Source organism: Cetorhinus maximus, chromosome 3, assembly GCF_964194155.1.
Source record: "Cetorhinus maximus chromosome 3, sCetMax3.hap1.1, whole genome shotgun sequence".
Taxonomy (NCBI): domain Eukaryota; kingdom Metazoa; phylum Chordata; class Chondrichthyes; order Lamniformes; family Cetorhinidae; genus Cetorhinus; species Cetorhinus maximus.
The window spans coordinates 34,584,561-34,599,348 of NC_135881.1; the positions used below are offsets into that span (position 1 = coordinate 34,584,561).

The window sequence follows — 14,788 nt, forward strand, 5'->3', positions numbered from 1 at the left end:
AATAATTTACTTCATTCAATTTATTTTCAATCCTGTAAGGCCCACTAAACTTTGCCTTTAATGTGTCACCCAGTACTGGGGACAGAGCTAGCACTTTCTCGCCAGCAACAAAATTCCCAGCTATAGCCTTTCTGCCTGCTTTCACTTTCATCACTTGCCGTAATATATTTAAATGTTCCCTGGCCAACTCACATGCTCTCTCTGAAGTTTGATATGTAATCCAGGAGAGTGGTTTCTGAATTTTGACCCACCAATTTCTCATGAATCAATTTTAGTTGTTCCCTTACTTCATGACCATAAACTAGTTCGAAAGGACGAAAAGCAGTCACTGCATTTTGAGCGTCTCTAATAGCGAATAACAAGAATGGAATTCCCCTATCCCAATCCTATGAATAATTCTGACAGTACGCTGTTGTCATAGTTCTTAGCGTTTGATGCCATCTTTCCAAAGCCCCTTGTGTCTCAGGATTATAAGCTGTTGACTTAAATTGTTTTATCCCAAGATCCTCAGAATCTCATTTCTATACTCAACTGGGATAACAATCAAATGTACCGCCCTCCAGTTTTCATTTGCTGAGACATGGTCCGGCCTCTACTTTCTCATTAAAATATCATCCTTAAGGTAATAACATTCTGGAATACATTTTGCCTCTGTTTCTGAGTAAGCTGTCTGATATAATTGTTTTAATTGCAAATCCTTTTGCTGTAACTCAATTAACTGCTTTGAGCTAAACATCTCAACTGTCTTCTCCTCTGTTGTGTCCTTCTGAACAATGTTATCAAACACAGTGCCTGCTAATTGGATTTCAATACCTTCTTCCTGCCTTTGAACTATCTGTCCTTCCTGTTTTTCTTGTTTCAATCTATGACCCTGTGATCTCATTATCACACAATCTGGAAACAATCCAGGATGCTCTCTCAGTGATACTTCTGTTGAAAACACCTCTACAGGCTGCTCAACTACCATAGGCATCACCCACATCTGTGATCCAGCTATATCTTTACCCAGAATAAATTGAACCCCTGCAATGGGCAATTTTTCTACCAGCCCAATAGTCACTTCGCCTGTTTTCTGGTTACTCATTAAATTTACCTTCCATAATGGAATAGGTTTAGCATCTCCATGAACCCCACTTATTATCACCTGTTCCTGCAATACTCCCTCTGAACAACAGATATAACTATCCCACAACATTAAGGATTGACTAGCCCCTGTGTCTCTTGAAATTTTAACATCTTTACATACTCCACCCTGTACATATGGAAAAACTTTCCCTTCACATACAAAATTTCTAAACATTTCTGCAACCTGCTCTTCCAAATTCTCTTGGGTAAATTGTGAAAATATTTCCACCTCTTTACCTATCACTGCTTTACCTGCATTCAAACCACTGATTTTTTTCCTGTTCCTGAACCTCAGAGCCCACAGTACTCTTCATTTCCAGAACGTTTCTGCACTCCTATAATTCCAACAGATTTTCCATGCAATTTCCAGCATGCTGACTTTGTCTCCAATTTTATTACAATGAAAACACCTCAAGTTTCGAATGTCACTTCTACCCTCAGCACCTTCCTTTTATTCTGTGAAAAATCTTCCTGGGAATTTCCACACACCTCCTCTTCCCCGAATACTCACCTTCCTTTCACCTCCCACTTTCTATCCTTTTCTGATTTGAAAGGCTGATGAAAAAAAGGTTTAGCTCTATGAACTAACTCATGATCATCAGCTATCTCTGCTGCTTGTCTTACCATTTGAACCTTCTCTTCCTCCACATGAGCTCTCACTAACAAAGGAATTGATTCTTTAAATTCTTCCAAAAGAATTACTTCTCTAAGAGCTGCATGTGTTGGCTCTATTTTTAATGCCTGTATCCTCCAGTCAAAATTACTTTGTTTTACTCTTTCAAACTCAGTATAAGCTTGCCCAAGCTGTTTCTCGCATTCCTAAATTTCTGCCTGTATGCCTCAGGAACCAATTCATATACAGTCAAATTAGTCTTTTTTACCGCATCATAATTCACTGACATTTCTTCTGACAGCAAAACATGTACCTCATGCTCTACCCACCAACCTGGATTGTAACAACAATGTCTAGTTTTCCTGTGGCCATTTCATCTGTTTAGCTATCTTCTCAAATGAAATAAAGAATGCTTCAACATCTTTCTCCTCACGCTTTGGAAGAGCTTGCACAAATTTCCACTGGGTTTTAGGTTAAAGGTTTTTTCATCATCAGAACTTTCCTCTGAATCTGAGATCTATCTTTTAACCTCCAGCCTTTTAAGCTGGTATGCCCTTTCCCTTTCCTTCATTCTTCCCATTGCCGCTCTTTCTTTACCCTTCTCTCTTGCCTGGGATTCTAGTTCCAGCTTCCTTCCTTCTTCCTGCCTTTCCACTTGCTCTCTTTGAAATGCCCTTTCTTTTTCTTTTTTTTGCCCTTCCTTTTTGGCAGCCTCTAGCCGAAGTTTTTTTCATTTCCTTTGCTATTTCACGTTCAATCTTGTTAAGCTGTGCCTCACTAGTGTAGGTATCACCTCCAACTTCAAGTGCTGTGCTATCACTTCAATCATATCTGCTTTCCTAGCCCCCGCAGGTAACCCCAGCTGCCACTTATCCACCAACTTTGTTAACTTATTCTTGGATACGTTCTGTAACCTGACCAGAGTTATGTGTTCTACCGCCAATAAAGATTTAGCCATGGATGCAACCAATTTTGCAGTTGCGCCACACCAAAAATAACTCTCACCCACTCCTGAATTCAAAGTGCTTCTCGTACTCGTAACCTTAAGGTTCATCAATTCCAAACCAATCAAGGAATTATAAATGTATCCCGCAAAGATATCCTCCAATTATTTTGACACAGCAGATGATAAATGCTGAGCTGTTCAAATCCCAGAGGGAACCTTGCAAAAATTGGTTATGATAGTTGTTTCAATTTGTATGTTTCGAGATGCAGGCTTTGAATTCAGTTATAAGACCACGGAGTCTCAAGAGGTTTTTATAAAACTAAATTAAACATTTATTAATTAAAAGATGGTAAACCCATAAATATATCTACAAATTACTACTATAATAACCTCTAAAAGTCCTCTGATTAACCTGACTCCCAGTTACACCTCCGTAAGGCAACAGTAAAACACAAAGATTTAAACAGACCCCTGGCAAAGCACACACTGGCCAGTTGCATTCAAAATTAATTTCTTTCAGTTCTGGGTTCTTGCAGATAGCGGCTTGAGGCTTACAGGCTGGAGGCTTTAGATCTTAGAATCCCTCTTTTGCCAACAGCCTTCTCTTCCTTTATGCATATTTTCCTATTTGAATGCAAATTCTCATTGTATCACTAGGTTTTTTGAACTTTACCTCTTCTAACAATAAAACCCTTACGTAGCACCAATTTTATTAGCAAACTTTGGAAAAAATAAACACATTGTTTGGCTTGTTCTGGCTAGGTGTAATATTTCACCCATCCTTTTTGAATGGTTTATTTAAAAATGCAAATTGGCCCCTTTACACTTCACTTCTCAAGGTTTACCTAATTGATATTTCAAACACACACACACCACTCAAACTTTTTTAAAATAACTCCCAATAGCATTAATTGCATTATATCTTATTGACACCCTGTTTCTGTCCTTCTGATTGATCAGTCATCACATAACTGCCCTTGAATGATGGTACCTTGAGCCTGGTTTAGGTCATTGTCATTCAGGGAGGCTCCAGATTTGTACTTTCCTGCTGTTTATTTACCAACAGTAACCACAACGAGATTACTATGCACATGTCCCATTTCACAGCTATTTGGCATTATAGATATTATAGATTCTTAGTCCTGAGGCAGTTGAGAGTTTGGGGTTTTTCTAGGTTCTTCCAGAAGCTTTCCAAATGCCACATCGGCATTATTACTGTGCTGCTTTAGCCTTATTGATTCCAAAATGATTGCAGGACTTTTGCTTTCATTACTTAATTTGGACATGCATTCTAGATGTTGATTATTCTGTGTGAAGAACTTAATGATATGCATCCTAACTAGTTTAACTATTAACTAGTTTGAGCCTGTGGCAGCTTGTCTTTTTCTCCTGCACTTGAATTTAATTGTCCAAATTTTTGTTTTCTGTACAGTTTATAATTTGTATACCTCTCAGATTGCCTCTCAGTTGCTTTCTTATGAGGCTGAAAAGTCCAAGATTCTGCGGCCTTGCGTCATAGCTCAGACCGCCAAGTCTAGGGATTACAATCTTTTGGATCCTCCCTGTATTGTTTGCAACACTTGAATATCTCACTTACATCGCAAGCAGAATTGAACACAGAGTCCAGGGTTCATTTTGGTCACAGCTTCTTCTGAATTTTATTCCATTGTTGTATTGTTCAACATTCTAGCAGCTTTGCATTGATTTGCCAGGATTCCTAGACATCTCTTTCAACTGCTTCTCCAGGAATTTCAGTAGCATTTGTGGATTGTGCACCATAACCATTTTTCCTTCCTATGTGCAGTACTTTATACTTGTCTGCGTTGAATTTCATCTCCCAGTGAGCTGCGCACTTACCTATTTTGTCCAACCCCTGCATGTCTGAGCTCTGATTTTATTTCCTTTCCTAGCTTGGTATCATTTGATTTGCATTGGGTTTCTGAATCTATAGCTCTAATTTGTATGGGAAGATGCAGTAGAAAACGATGGCCGGGGAATGCATCAAGCCAGAGATCCTGCTGAACGAAAGAGCAGGACCCATAGTCTTTCTCCATTTCTTGCTGACAGCCAGCCAACTTGACCTAAATTAACTGGCTGGCGGGCAGGAAAGCCCCAATGGCAGGAGGCCACAGTGGAATTCTTTGGGGATGGTCTTTGGCCATTTTTCAGAGGGTAGGCCGGAGATCGGTGCTTCTTGGGGTGGGAGGAGTTCGTTCGTGGGATGGTGAGGGTGTGGGGGGTGGGGGTGGCGGGCAAGAGAGTTTGGCAGTGTTTGTGGAAGAGGGAGGTCATGAATGGTGGGGGAGAGGCTTAAGGTTTCTTGGAGGGATGGAGGAGCTTTCCTGCTGCTCCTGGCACAGAATGAGTGCTGTAAAAGGCACTGAACCAACAGCTCCTGTCCCCTTTGTAATGTCAGTTTCCCAAGCCCTGGGAAACTTGCATAGCAGTAGTTAAATTTATATCAGGCTCCCAATTGCACTGAGGCTGATTTAAGTATGTCAAATCTTCCACTGCTAACAAAATACCGTGAAATGCCTTTGAAGTTGGCAGCAGTTGTGTACTTGGTGGGTTGTGTTGTGCTGTTCATGCGTTTTTTTCATTTTTAATCAGTCCCATCTGTTGTAGGGGGCTAATATCAAGGCCCATGATTTTGGTGCAAATTAGAAACAGTAGTGGTCTCAACACAGTCGGCACGTAGCTTCCTGTAAATTCATTTTTCATCTGAATTGATTCATTGGCATGGGAAAACAACTGCACAGTTTTGGGGGTGTGGTAGTGCAGAGAGCAAGGAGGAATTAAAGACAAAGCAAGAAGTACCGTGATAAGCCTTGAAAATCAAACCTGAAATACTGGGGGGGTGGATTTAATGCCGTCCCCCCAGGTGCGTTTGCTGGAGGAGAGGGTGGGAGGGTGGCAGGTGGGTACTGCTTCCACCAAAATTAAGTCCAAGGTGGGAAGGCTTATGGATGGTCCTGCTGACCTTTCCCAACCTGCTGCTAATTGAGGCCCTTAAGTAGGCAATGTAATTTCCACTTAAGGGCCTCATCCCTCCACTGCTGGCACTAATCCAGCAGTGGGCGGGCTGTTGCACTCAGTGCCTTATTGAGGGACCTGGCATTGGGAAAGGATGGGGGTTGCCCACGGAGAGCCACACCCCTGCCCTTTTTGTTAGCCATCCCTTCGCCCGTGGCCCCCTTCCCACCATCACTCACTTGTTGCCTTGGGGTCCAGTGTTAATCCCAGCCCTCTCCAATGCAGCGCCACCAACAGTCACTACACCTCCTTGACACTGATGAGCACTGGGAACTGCCAGCCTCTGATTGGCTGGCAGCTCACGGAGGGCAGGACTTCTGCTCCCGGGGCTCTTGAGCCCAAGGTAGGCTGATGCTGGCGACTTAAGTGCCTGAGTGGCATGTATTTAGTAGGCCTTCATTAAAGGAGGTGACACAGAGCTCTTGCTGGCTCTGCAGCCAGCGGTTGAGAGCCTGTAGCTTCCATTTAATACCGCCTACTGTCTGCATACTGAATGTAGCTGTGGATACTAAACAGTATACTGCTACTATTGTATTGAACTGCCACCTGAAAGCAGTTTAACCAAATGAGTTCTTTCAGTGGAGAAAATATATTTAGTGAATAGTGGAAAGTGAATACTGTGTTGGCTGTCCATACTTCACAATAGAATAAACATCATATCTTGGTAGATCTGCCTTTAAGGGATAAATTGAATGTTGATTATTTATTTGGTTGCTGCGCGCAAGCTAAACGTAACTGGCTTTACTTCAGGCATGTTCCAAACCCTCAGGCTATCCCTTGTCCAATTCGAAAGTAATTTAAAAGTAAAGTTGACTTTGAAAGATTGTTTCCAAATGTAAACTCAAAATGCTTACTCGCAGTTCAAGAATACATTCAGATTTACATCACTTTTGATAAAGTAGATCTCTAGTTCACAGACCAGAAGTATATTTTTAGTTGTCAAGCTGCCAGGCTTGACGCTAATTAACCTCAACTGTTGAAGCTTCCGAAATTAATCCAGAGACTGCTGGTGTCCCGAAATGACTTGAATAATTGTGACCAATTTATTCATCATGGCATGATTGCAGTGGCTGATACTTTTGGTATAAAGCAAAATATTTTTTAAATAAATGTTTTCAGCCTCAATTTTGTTTTTCTTGACCTTTTAAGCAGGTGGCATTATGGTGAATCTTAATAAACTCCAGAGCAGGGGTCAGCAACCTTAATAGCAAGAAGAATCATTTTTATAAATTTAGTCAAAAAACAGAGTATCAGAAGGGCTGCATTGCTGTGACTCAAACGCTGATAATGAAAAACAAAATGGATATGGACGCTAATAAGAAGATGGATACAAAAATTAGGAAACAAAATAATAACTTCATTGCATTATCTGCTGGTCGATTTCCTTAGAGCATCGTTCCATATCTGAGAGTAAGATGCCATTTTCACTCTCAAGCAGGATTTATGATTAAATTGGCTTTTCAACTTGTTGTTCATGAAATTCATACTTGAAAAACACTTGCTCACATAAATAAGTAGATGTGAAGATGGGAAGATGGGGATGCATGCACACCTTCACTTCTAAAAGGGTTTAAAAATGCTTTCCATTTCATCAAGGTTGAGAGCCGCATTTTCTTAAACATCCTTTCACAGGATGTGAGCATTGCTGGCTAGGCTGGCATTCTTATTGCCCACCCCTAATTGCCCTTGATGATGAGCCCTCTTCTTGAACTATTACAGTCCATGCAGTGTAAATACATCCACAGCGCTGTTAAGAGGGAGTTCCAGGATTTTAACCCAGCGACTGTGAAGGAACGGCGATATATTTGAGTCAAGATGGTGAGTGGCTTGGAGGGGAACTTGCAGGTGGTGGTGTTCCCATGTCCTTCTAGATAGTAGAGGCCTCTGGTTTTTAAGGTGCAGCTGAAGGAGTCTTGATGAGTTGTGGCAGTTCACCTTGTAAGCGGGCCACACTGCTGCCACTATGTGTCGGTGGTAGAGGGAGTTGATGTTGAAAGTAGTGGATGGGGTGCCAGTCAAGCAGCTGCTTTTTCCTAGATGGTGTCAACCTGCTTGAGTGTTGTAGCTGTAGTAGAACATCTTGGTTAAGGCACAGCTAGTCCTGGAGCACAAATCTTCAGTACTATTACCGGAATGTTGTCAGGGCCCATAGCCTTTGCAATATCCAGTGCCTTCAGCTGTTTCTTGATATCGCATGGAGTGAATTGAATTGGTTGAAGACTGGCATCTGTGATGCTGGGGACCTCCGGAGGATGGATTATCCACTCGGCAATTCTGGCTGAAGATTGTTGTAAATGCTTTGGCCTTGTCTTTTGCACTGATGTGCTGGGTTCCCTCATCATTGAGGATGGGGATTTTTGTGCAGCTTCCTCCTCCAGTGAGTTGTTTAATTGCCCACCACCGTTCACATTAGGATGTGGCAGGACTGCAGAGCTTAGACCTGATCCTTTGCTTATTGGATCGCTTAGCTCTGCCTTTTGCATGCTGCTTTCACTGTTTGGCACACAAGTAGTCCTGTGTTGTAGCTTCACCAGGTTGACACTCATTTTTAGGAATGCCTGGTGCTGCTTCTGGCATGCCCACCTGCACTCTTCATTGAACCAGGGCTAATCCCCTGCATTGATGGTAATGGTAGAGTGGGGGATATGCCAGGCATGAGATTACTAACTGTGGTTGTGTACAATTCTGCTGTTGCTAATGCCCCACAACGATTCATGGGTGTCCAGTTTTCACTTGCTAGACCTGTTCGAAATCTGTCTTGTTACCATGGTGGTAGTGCCACTCAACACAATGGAGGGTATCCTCAATGTGAAAACATGACTTGGTCTCCAAAAGGACTGTGCATTGTTCACTCCTACCAATACTGTTATGGACAGATGCATCTGTGACAGGTAGATTGGTGAGGACGAGGTCTTACTGGTTTTCTCACTACCTGCCACAGACCCAGTCTAGCAGCTATCTCCTTTAGGACTTGGCCATCTAGGTTAGTAGTGGTGCTACCAAGCCACTCTTGGTGATGGACATTGAAGACCTCCCAACTGGTGTACATTCTGTGCCCTAGCCAACCTCAGTGCTTTCTTCAAGTGGTGTTCAACATGGAGGAGTACTGATTCATCAGCTGAGAGGGGGCCGTGGTAGGTCGTAACCAGCAGGAGGTTACCTTGTCCATCTTTGGCCTGATGCCATGAGACTTCAATGGGTTCAAAGTTGATGTTGAGAACTCCCAGGGCAACTCCCTCCCAACTGTATGCCACTGTGCTGCCACCTCTGCTGGGCCTGTCTTGTTGGTAGGGCAGGACATACCCAGGGATGGTGATGCCTGGGACATAGACATATCCGTGGAATCATATCTTACAGACTATGCCAGGCTGTTGCTTGATTAGTCTGTGGGACTGCTGTCCTAATTTTGCCATAGCAGTTAGCTAGGAGGTCTTTGCAAGGTCGACAGGGCTGGGATTAGCTCTTAATTCCAGATTTATTAGTTGAATTAAATTTCTGTCAGCTGTTATAATATGATTTGAACCCATGTCCCCAGAACGTTAGCCTGAGCCTCTGGATTGCTAGTCTGGTGAAACTACCACTGCACCACCACCTGCCCTCATGAACCCTTAGTGAGACACAGGTTGCTGAGATAAAAGCAAAAAACTGCGGATGCTGGAAATCCAAAACAAAAACAACAACAAAAACAAAAATACCTGGAAAAACTCAGCAGGTCTGGCAGAATCTACAGAGAGGAACACGGTTAATGTTTCGAATCCGAATGACCCTTCAACAGAACTAAGTAAAAATAGAAGAGAGGTGAAATATAAGCTGGTTTAAGGTTGGGGGGTGGGGTGGGGGGGCTATCTGTACCTCGCTCGTCCTGCTTTCTACCCTTAATTAGCACATTCCTTAGATAATATCACCACCTTCAACACCTCTTTGTCCTTTTGTCTGTGACATCTTTTGGTTATCTCCACCTATCACTGGCCCTCTATCCAGCTCTACTTGTCCCAGCCCCCCTTAAACCAGCTTATATTTCACCTCTCTTCTATTTTTACTTAGTTCTGTTGAAGGGTCATTCGGACTCGAAACGTTAACTGTGTTCCTCTCCGCAGATGCTGCCAGACCTGCTGAGTTTTTCCAGGTATTTTTGTTTTTGCAGGTTGCTGACCCCGGTGTAGAACATAAGCTCATTCTCAGTTTTGGTTGTGAAACTGCAATGGGTAGAGAAAGAGAACCTGGTGCTCCGATGCCAAAGGGTGAATTGTTGCCAGATTCTACCATGCTTCATACCCATGTGATTCTCTGCACCTATGGTGTAGGCCTGGGAGGAAGTGACCCACAGCCCTTCTAGACAACATATAAAAAAAAGGTGACAGCAGCGCATGAGAAATAAATTTTTATGATTCCTTTTCTGATTGATTTTTAAAGTGTTCATGTGTACAAGGCTCCCTCTTCCACAGTTTTGTAAACCCTGATTATTATTATCTGGCAAAGGGTATGTGACAGCAGTAGGCTGAAGGATAGATGATTGGGCTAAATAAAGACATCAAATGAAAGCAGGATTCAGATGTAGCAACTATGGTTCCTCTGATTACTACTTGCAAATAGCGTTCACGGCAAAAGGTTATGTCTGTTCTGGCATTATTAAAAGTATTCCAGAATGCTTTCAATATGACATTGGGAACTGCTTGGGTTAATTAAACTGATTTTGCTTATCATTCTCTTACAGGGTTACCAGGGGATGGTGGATGGTGGGAAACATATCGTAGAAGCAAACTGGCAAGATGTTTCCAGTATCTTGCAAGTGGTAAGCAAATATAGCGTAGTAATGTGAAGTGGAAGGCAAGACTCCTTTCATGGAAACACTGACTTACGGGGAGAGTTTCCAAAGCTTTAATCAAATAAAGTAAAAATGTATTCAGAATTGCACCAGAAAAATGTGTACTTGGATGGTACTCAAAAACTAAAGGCTAAGCTATTATTCATCACCATATATTGGCAATTTTATGATTCATTAATCTGACATGTACAGTTGATGCATGATGTTTTACAGCTTTTCAATGAGCAGCATTTCAGTGTCTCCTGGGGCCTAAGTTTACCATCAGTGTGACATTTATGCTACTTGAAGGGGCTAATCATTATTATTCACTTTTAATTATATGGATTCTTATTAAGAAAATTATCAGTGTATACTATATATCTGATAATAAAAGCAAATTAGAGATGGTTCAAATCATGCCATATTTAAGTATACCCCATATGATCAGTTTGAAAGAAATACTCTTTTTTTTGTTTATTTATATAAAGAAAATAGTAGAAAAGTTAATCAGCAACCAAAAGAGAAATATAACTTCAGGTTTTGGGTGTGACCCTTCATCAAACCCTTGTGATTCCCATCTGTGAAGGTGATGTGAGAGATTTCTTTCCATTTCAGTGTTCCCATGAAAATGGAGCTTGAGTGAACTTTAATGGTAGAATCAAACATTTGATGTGCAACTTCCTTATATCATAGAATTGTAGAATGATAGCACAGAAGGAGGCCATTCATCCTATTATGTCTGTGCTGGCTCCTTGGTAGAACTATCCAAAATTCTTTCATGGGATGTGAGCATTGCTGGCAATGTCAGAATTTTTGCCCATATCTAATTGCCCTTGAGAAGGCAGAGGTGAGCTGTCTTCTTGAACCGCTGCAGTCCGTGTGGTGTAGGTATACCTACAGTGATGTTACGGAGGGAGTTCCAGCATTTTAACACAGTGATGATGAAGGAGTGATTATTATAGTTCCAAGTCAGGACGGTGTGTGACTTAATACAACTCGCTTGCTTTTCTCCCCTAGCCCTGTAATTTTTTTTTACCCCTTCAAGTATTTATCCAATTCCCTTTTGAATATTACTATTGAATCTGCTCCCTCCAGGCAATTCATTCCAGATCACAAGAAGTTCTTTTGCCATTCACCTTAAATCTATGTCCTCTGGTTTACAATACTAATGCCAATTGAAATAGTTCCTAAGATGTAAGCAAAATACTGCAGATGCTGAAAATCTGAGACAAAAACAGAAAATGCTGGAAAAACTCAGCAGGTCTGACAGCATCTGTGGAGAGAGGAAAACAAAGTTAATGTTTCAGAGCTTCAGATTTCCTTCCCTAAAGGAAAAAAAAGCTGGATTTTTCCGACAATCAGCAATGGCGTCATGGTCATCGTCAGACTTCTAATTCCAGATTTTTATTGAATTCAAATTTCACCATCTGCCGTGGTGGGATTTGAACCCGGGCCCCCAGAGGTTTACACTTGGTTTCCAGGATACCAGTCCAGTGACAATACCACTATGAAATATTTCCTCCTTTTTTTACTGTATCAAAACTATTCATGAATTTGAATACCTCTATCAAACCTTCTCTGCTTTAAGGAGAACAACCACAGCTTCTCCAGCCTCTCCAGATAACTGAAGTTCATCATGCCTGCTACCATTCTAGTAAATCACTTCTACATCCTCTACAAATCCCAGGATTGATCACAATACTTCAGCTGAGGCCTAACCCCTCACCCCTCCCCAGGTCTCTGTGTTTCCTTTTAAAATGGCACCATTTAGTTCAAATTGTCTTTCCTCATTCTTTCTACCAAAATGTTTCACTCAACAAATCTCTACATTAAACTTAATCTGCCATGTGTTGCCCATTTTATCAGTCGTCGTGAATGTTACAATCCTCCTCAATCTTTGTTATAATGCAGAGTTTTGTATCATCTGCAAACCTATTACAAATTTTGCTCTGTATACCTGTGCCCAGGCCATTAACATGTATCAAAGGACCAGTAATTGTAGTGCTGACCCCTGGAGAACAGCTTATATACTTCCTCCAGCCTGAAAAAACGCTTCACTAATATTTCTGCTTTTTGTCTCTTAGCAAATTTTGTACCTATGCTGCCTTTAATCTCATGGGTTTTAATTTTGCCAACAAGTCTGCTCTTTGGTAATTTGTCAAACCCCATGTGGAAGTCATATACGCAACATTAACTGCACCACCCTCACCAACTCCCTCTGTATTTTATCAAAGAACTCAATAAAGTTAGTCAAATATGATTTGCCTTTAACAAATCTACGCTGACTTCAACTTATTAGCCAATACTTTCTCAAATGCCAATTAATGCTGTCATGGAATTGTGTCTCAAACTTTCCCTACCACTGACATTAGGCTGACTGGTCTATAGTTGCTGGGTTTATGCTTTCTTTTAAAGCAGGATGTAACACTTGCAAGCCTCCAGTCCTCTGGAACTGTCCCCCTTGTCCAAGGAACCTCTGCACTTCCCACTCATACGGCCTTCAGCAAACCAGGATGCCACCCATTTGGACCAGGTGACATTTCCGCTTTGGGGACGGACAGCCTTTGAAATACCTCTTTATTTTTATCCTGTCCAATATTTCTACTACCTCCCTCCTTTGCTGCTATATTGGCAGCATCCTCTTCATTAGTGAAGACAGATGCAAAGTAAAGATTTAGCCTCTCAGCAATGCCCACTGCCTCCACAAAAATATCTCCTCTTTGATACCTAATAAGCCCCACTCTTCCTTTGACACCCCTTGACTATTTTTGTATATAAGATTTTTGGGTTCCTTTTTATTTTAGCCTCTAATGGATTCTGATACTCTCTTGTTGCCTTTCTTATTCCTTTTTCTTTGATTTCTTCCGTAATATGTGACTCACAGTAGGAAAAGGCAATTAAATTCATGATGATTTGACGCGCTTTGTACATTTTCAACATAGTGGCTGCTCTGAACTCTCACTATAACACCTGACGAAGATTACCAGACAATTTGTGCTTTGTTTTCAGGGTGGGACAGTTATCGGAAGTGCACGCTGTCAAGAATTCCGCACCCGTGAGGGTCGTAAGCAGGCTGCCCATAATCTCACAAAGCATGGAATATCAAATCTGTGTGTGATTGGTGGAGATGGTAGCTTAACCGGTGCAAACCTCTTCCGTGAAGAGTGGAAAGGACTACTACAGGAACTTGTCGAAGAAGGTAGGCCTTGTATGGAGGTTCTGTGGATTTTCCCTTTGCTTGTCTGACATGTATGATGTACATTAGTATTCTGTTGAAATTGTCGTCTTTTGCCTTCAGTGCCAGTTTTACTTTTGTGTAAAGGTGACTGAGTATTGATGTGGACTAGAAGCAATATGAATAGTGTTTATAATGGTAAATTTAAAGAATAATCCTTAGAAAATACTAGGTAGTAACTATTGGTAGTAACTATTGGCTTGCTGCTGTAGAAGATAAATAAATTTGAGATTATTGCATATTCTGTGATATTTATGGTTTGCTGTATGTTGGTTCACAAATTAACAGAAGTGTTGATACCCATTTGACCCACAAGCTTTTAATAATGAGATTTCAGATTCATCGAGAGCCTTTAATTTCAATAAGCTTTAGAAAAAAAATGTCAACCAACAGTAGCCCCATCAATGAAGTAGCCAACTGTTGGAAGTGATTATTGAGTTCGGGGAAGTACTGACCTAATTTAGTATGGTAAAAATTTAATTGTGTTTCCATATCTATATTAACTTGGTACACTCATTTTGAACTCTGCCTGCAGCATCCCACACGACTTGATTTTTAAAAAATATTGGGCCAGTTTATAGTGAAATCAGTTTGTATCAGTCTCTGCTCTTAGTGATCATGTAGATGTATTGATCAATTTTTAGATGCCCAAACCACATGGCCATACTTTTGCATTCACTTATATTGATTAGTACAGTGGACTTCAGTATCAGTCCCAATTATTTTCCTAAGAAGATACTAAAGAAAGTATGATGAGATGATTTCTGAAGGTAACTGTGCAGTTGTCAAATCAAACCCTGGCAGCTTGAACAAATTGCTAATCACTATTTCATGTGCCACTGAACATTTAAGTTGTCTGTTTATGTCAGTTTATAGTGCACCCAGTTCTGAGTCAAGTTCTCAAATCGTGCTGTGGAATTTGACCATTAAGATTACAGTTCAGCACAGTAATATTGGATTAATTCAGGTGAGAAATTGGTCCTGACATGGAGAACAACAATAATAAAATATCCCAAGGAGCTTCCCAGGAGC

General features: G+C 41.2%; 1 protein-coding gene across 2 annotated transcripts in view; it reads left to right on the forward strand.

Moving 5' to 3' along the window:
- Nucleotides 1-14,788, forward strand: part of pfkpa (phosphofructokinase, platelet a) — a 131,890-nt gene that overhangs the window by 35,732 nt on the left and 81,370 nt on the right. For both annotated transcript variants that reach the window (XM_078537418.1, XM_078537409.1), the window contains exons 3-4: nucleotides 10,432-10,509; nucleotides 13,531-13,720. In XM_078537418.1, the coding sequence (XP_078393544.1) occupies nucleotides 10,432-10,509; nucleotides 13,531-13,720 (268 nt within the window). The remainder of the gene's footprint in view (nucleotides 1-10,431; nucleotides 10,510-13,530; nucleotides 13,721-14,788) is intronic.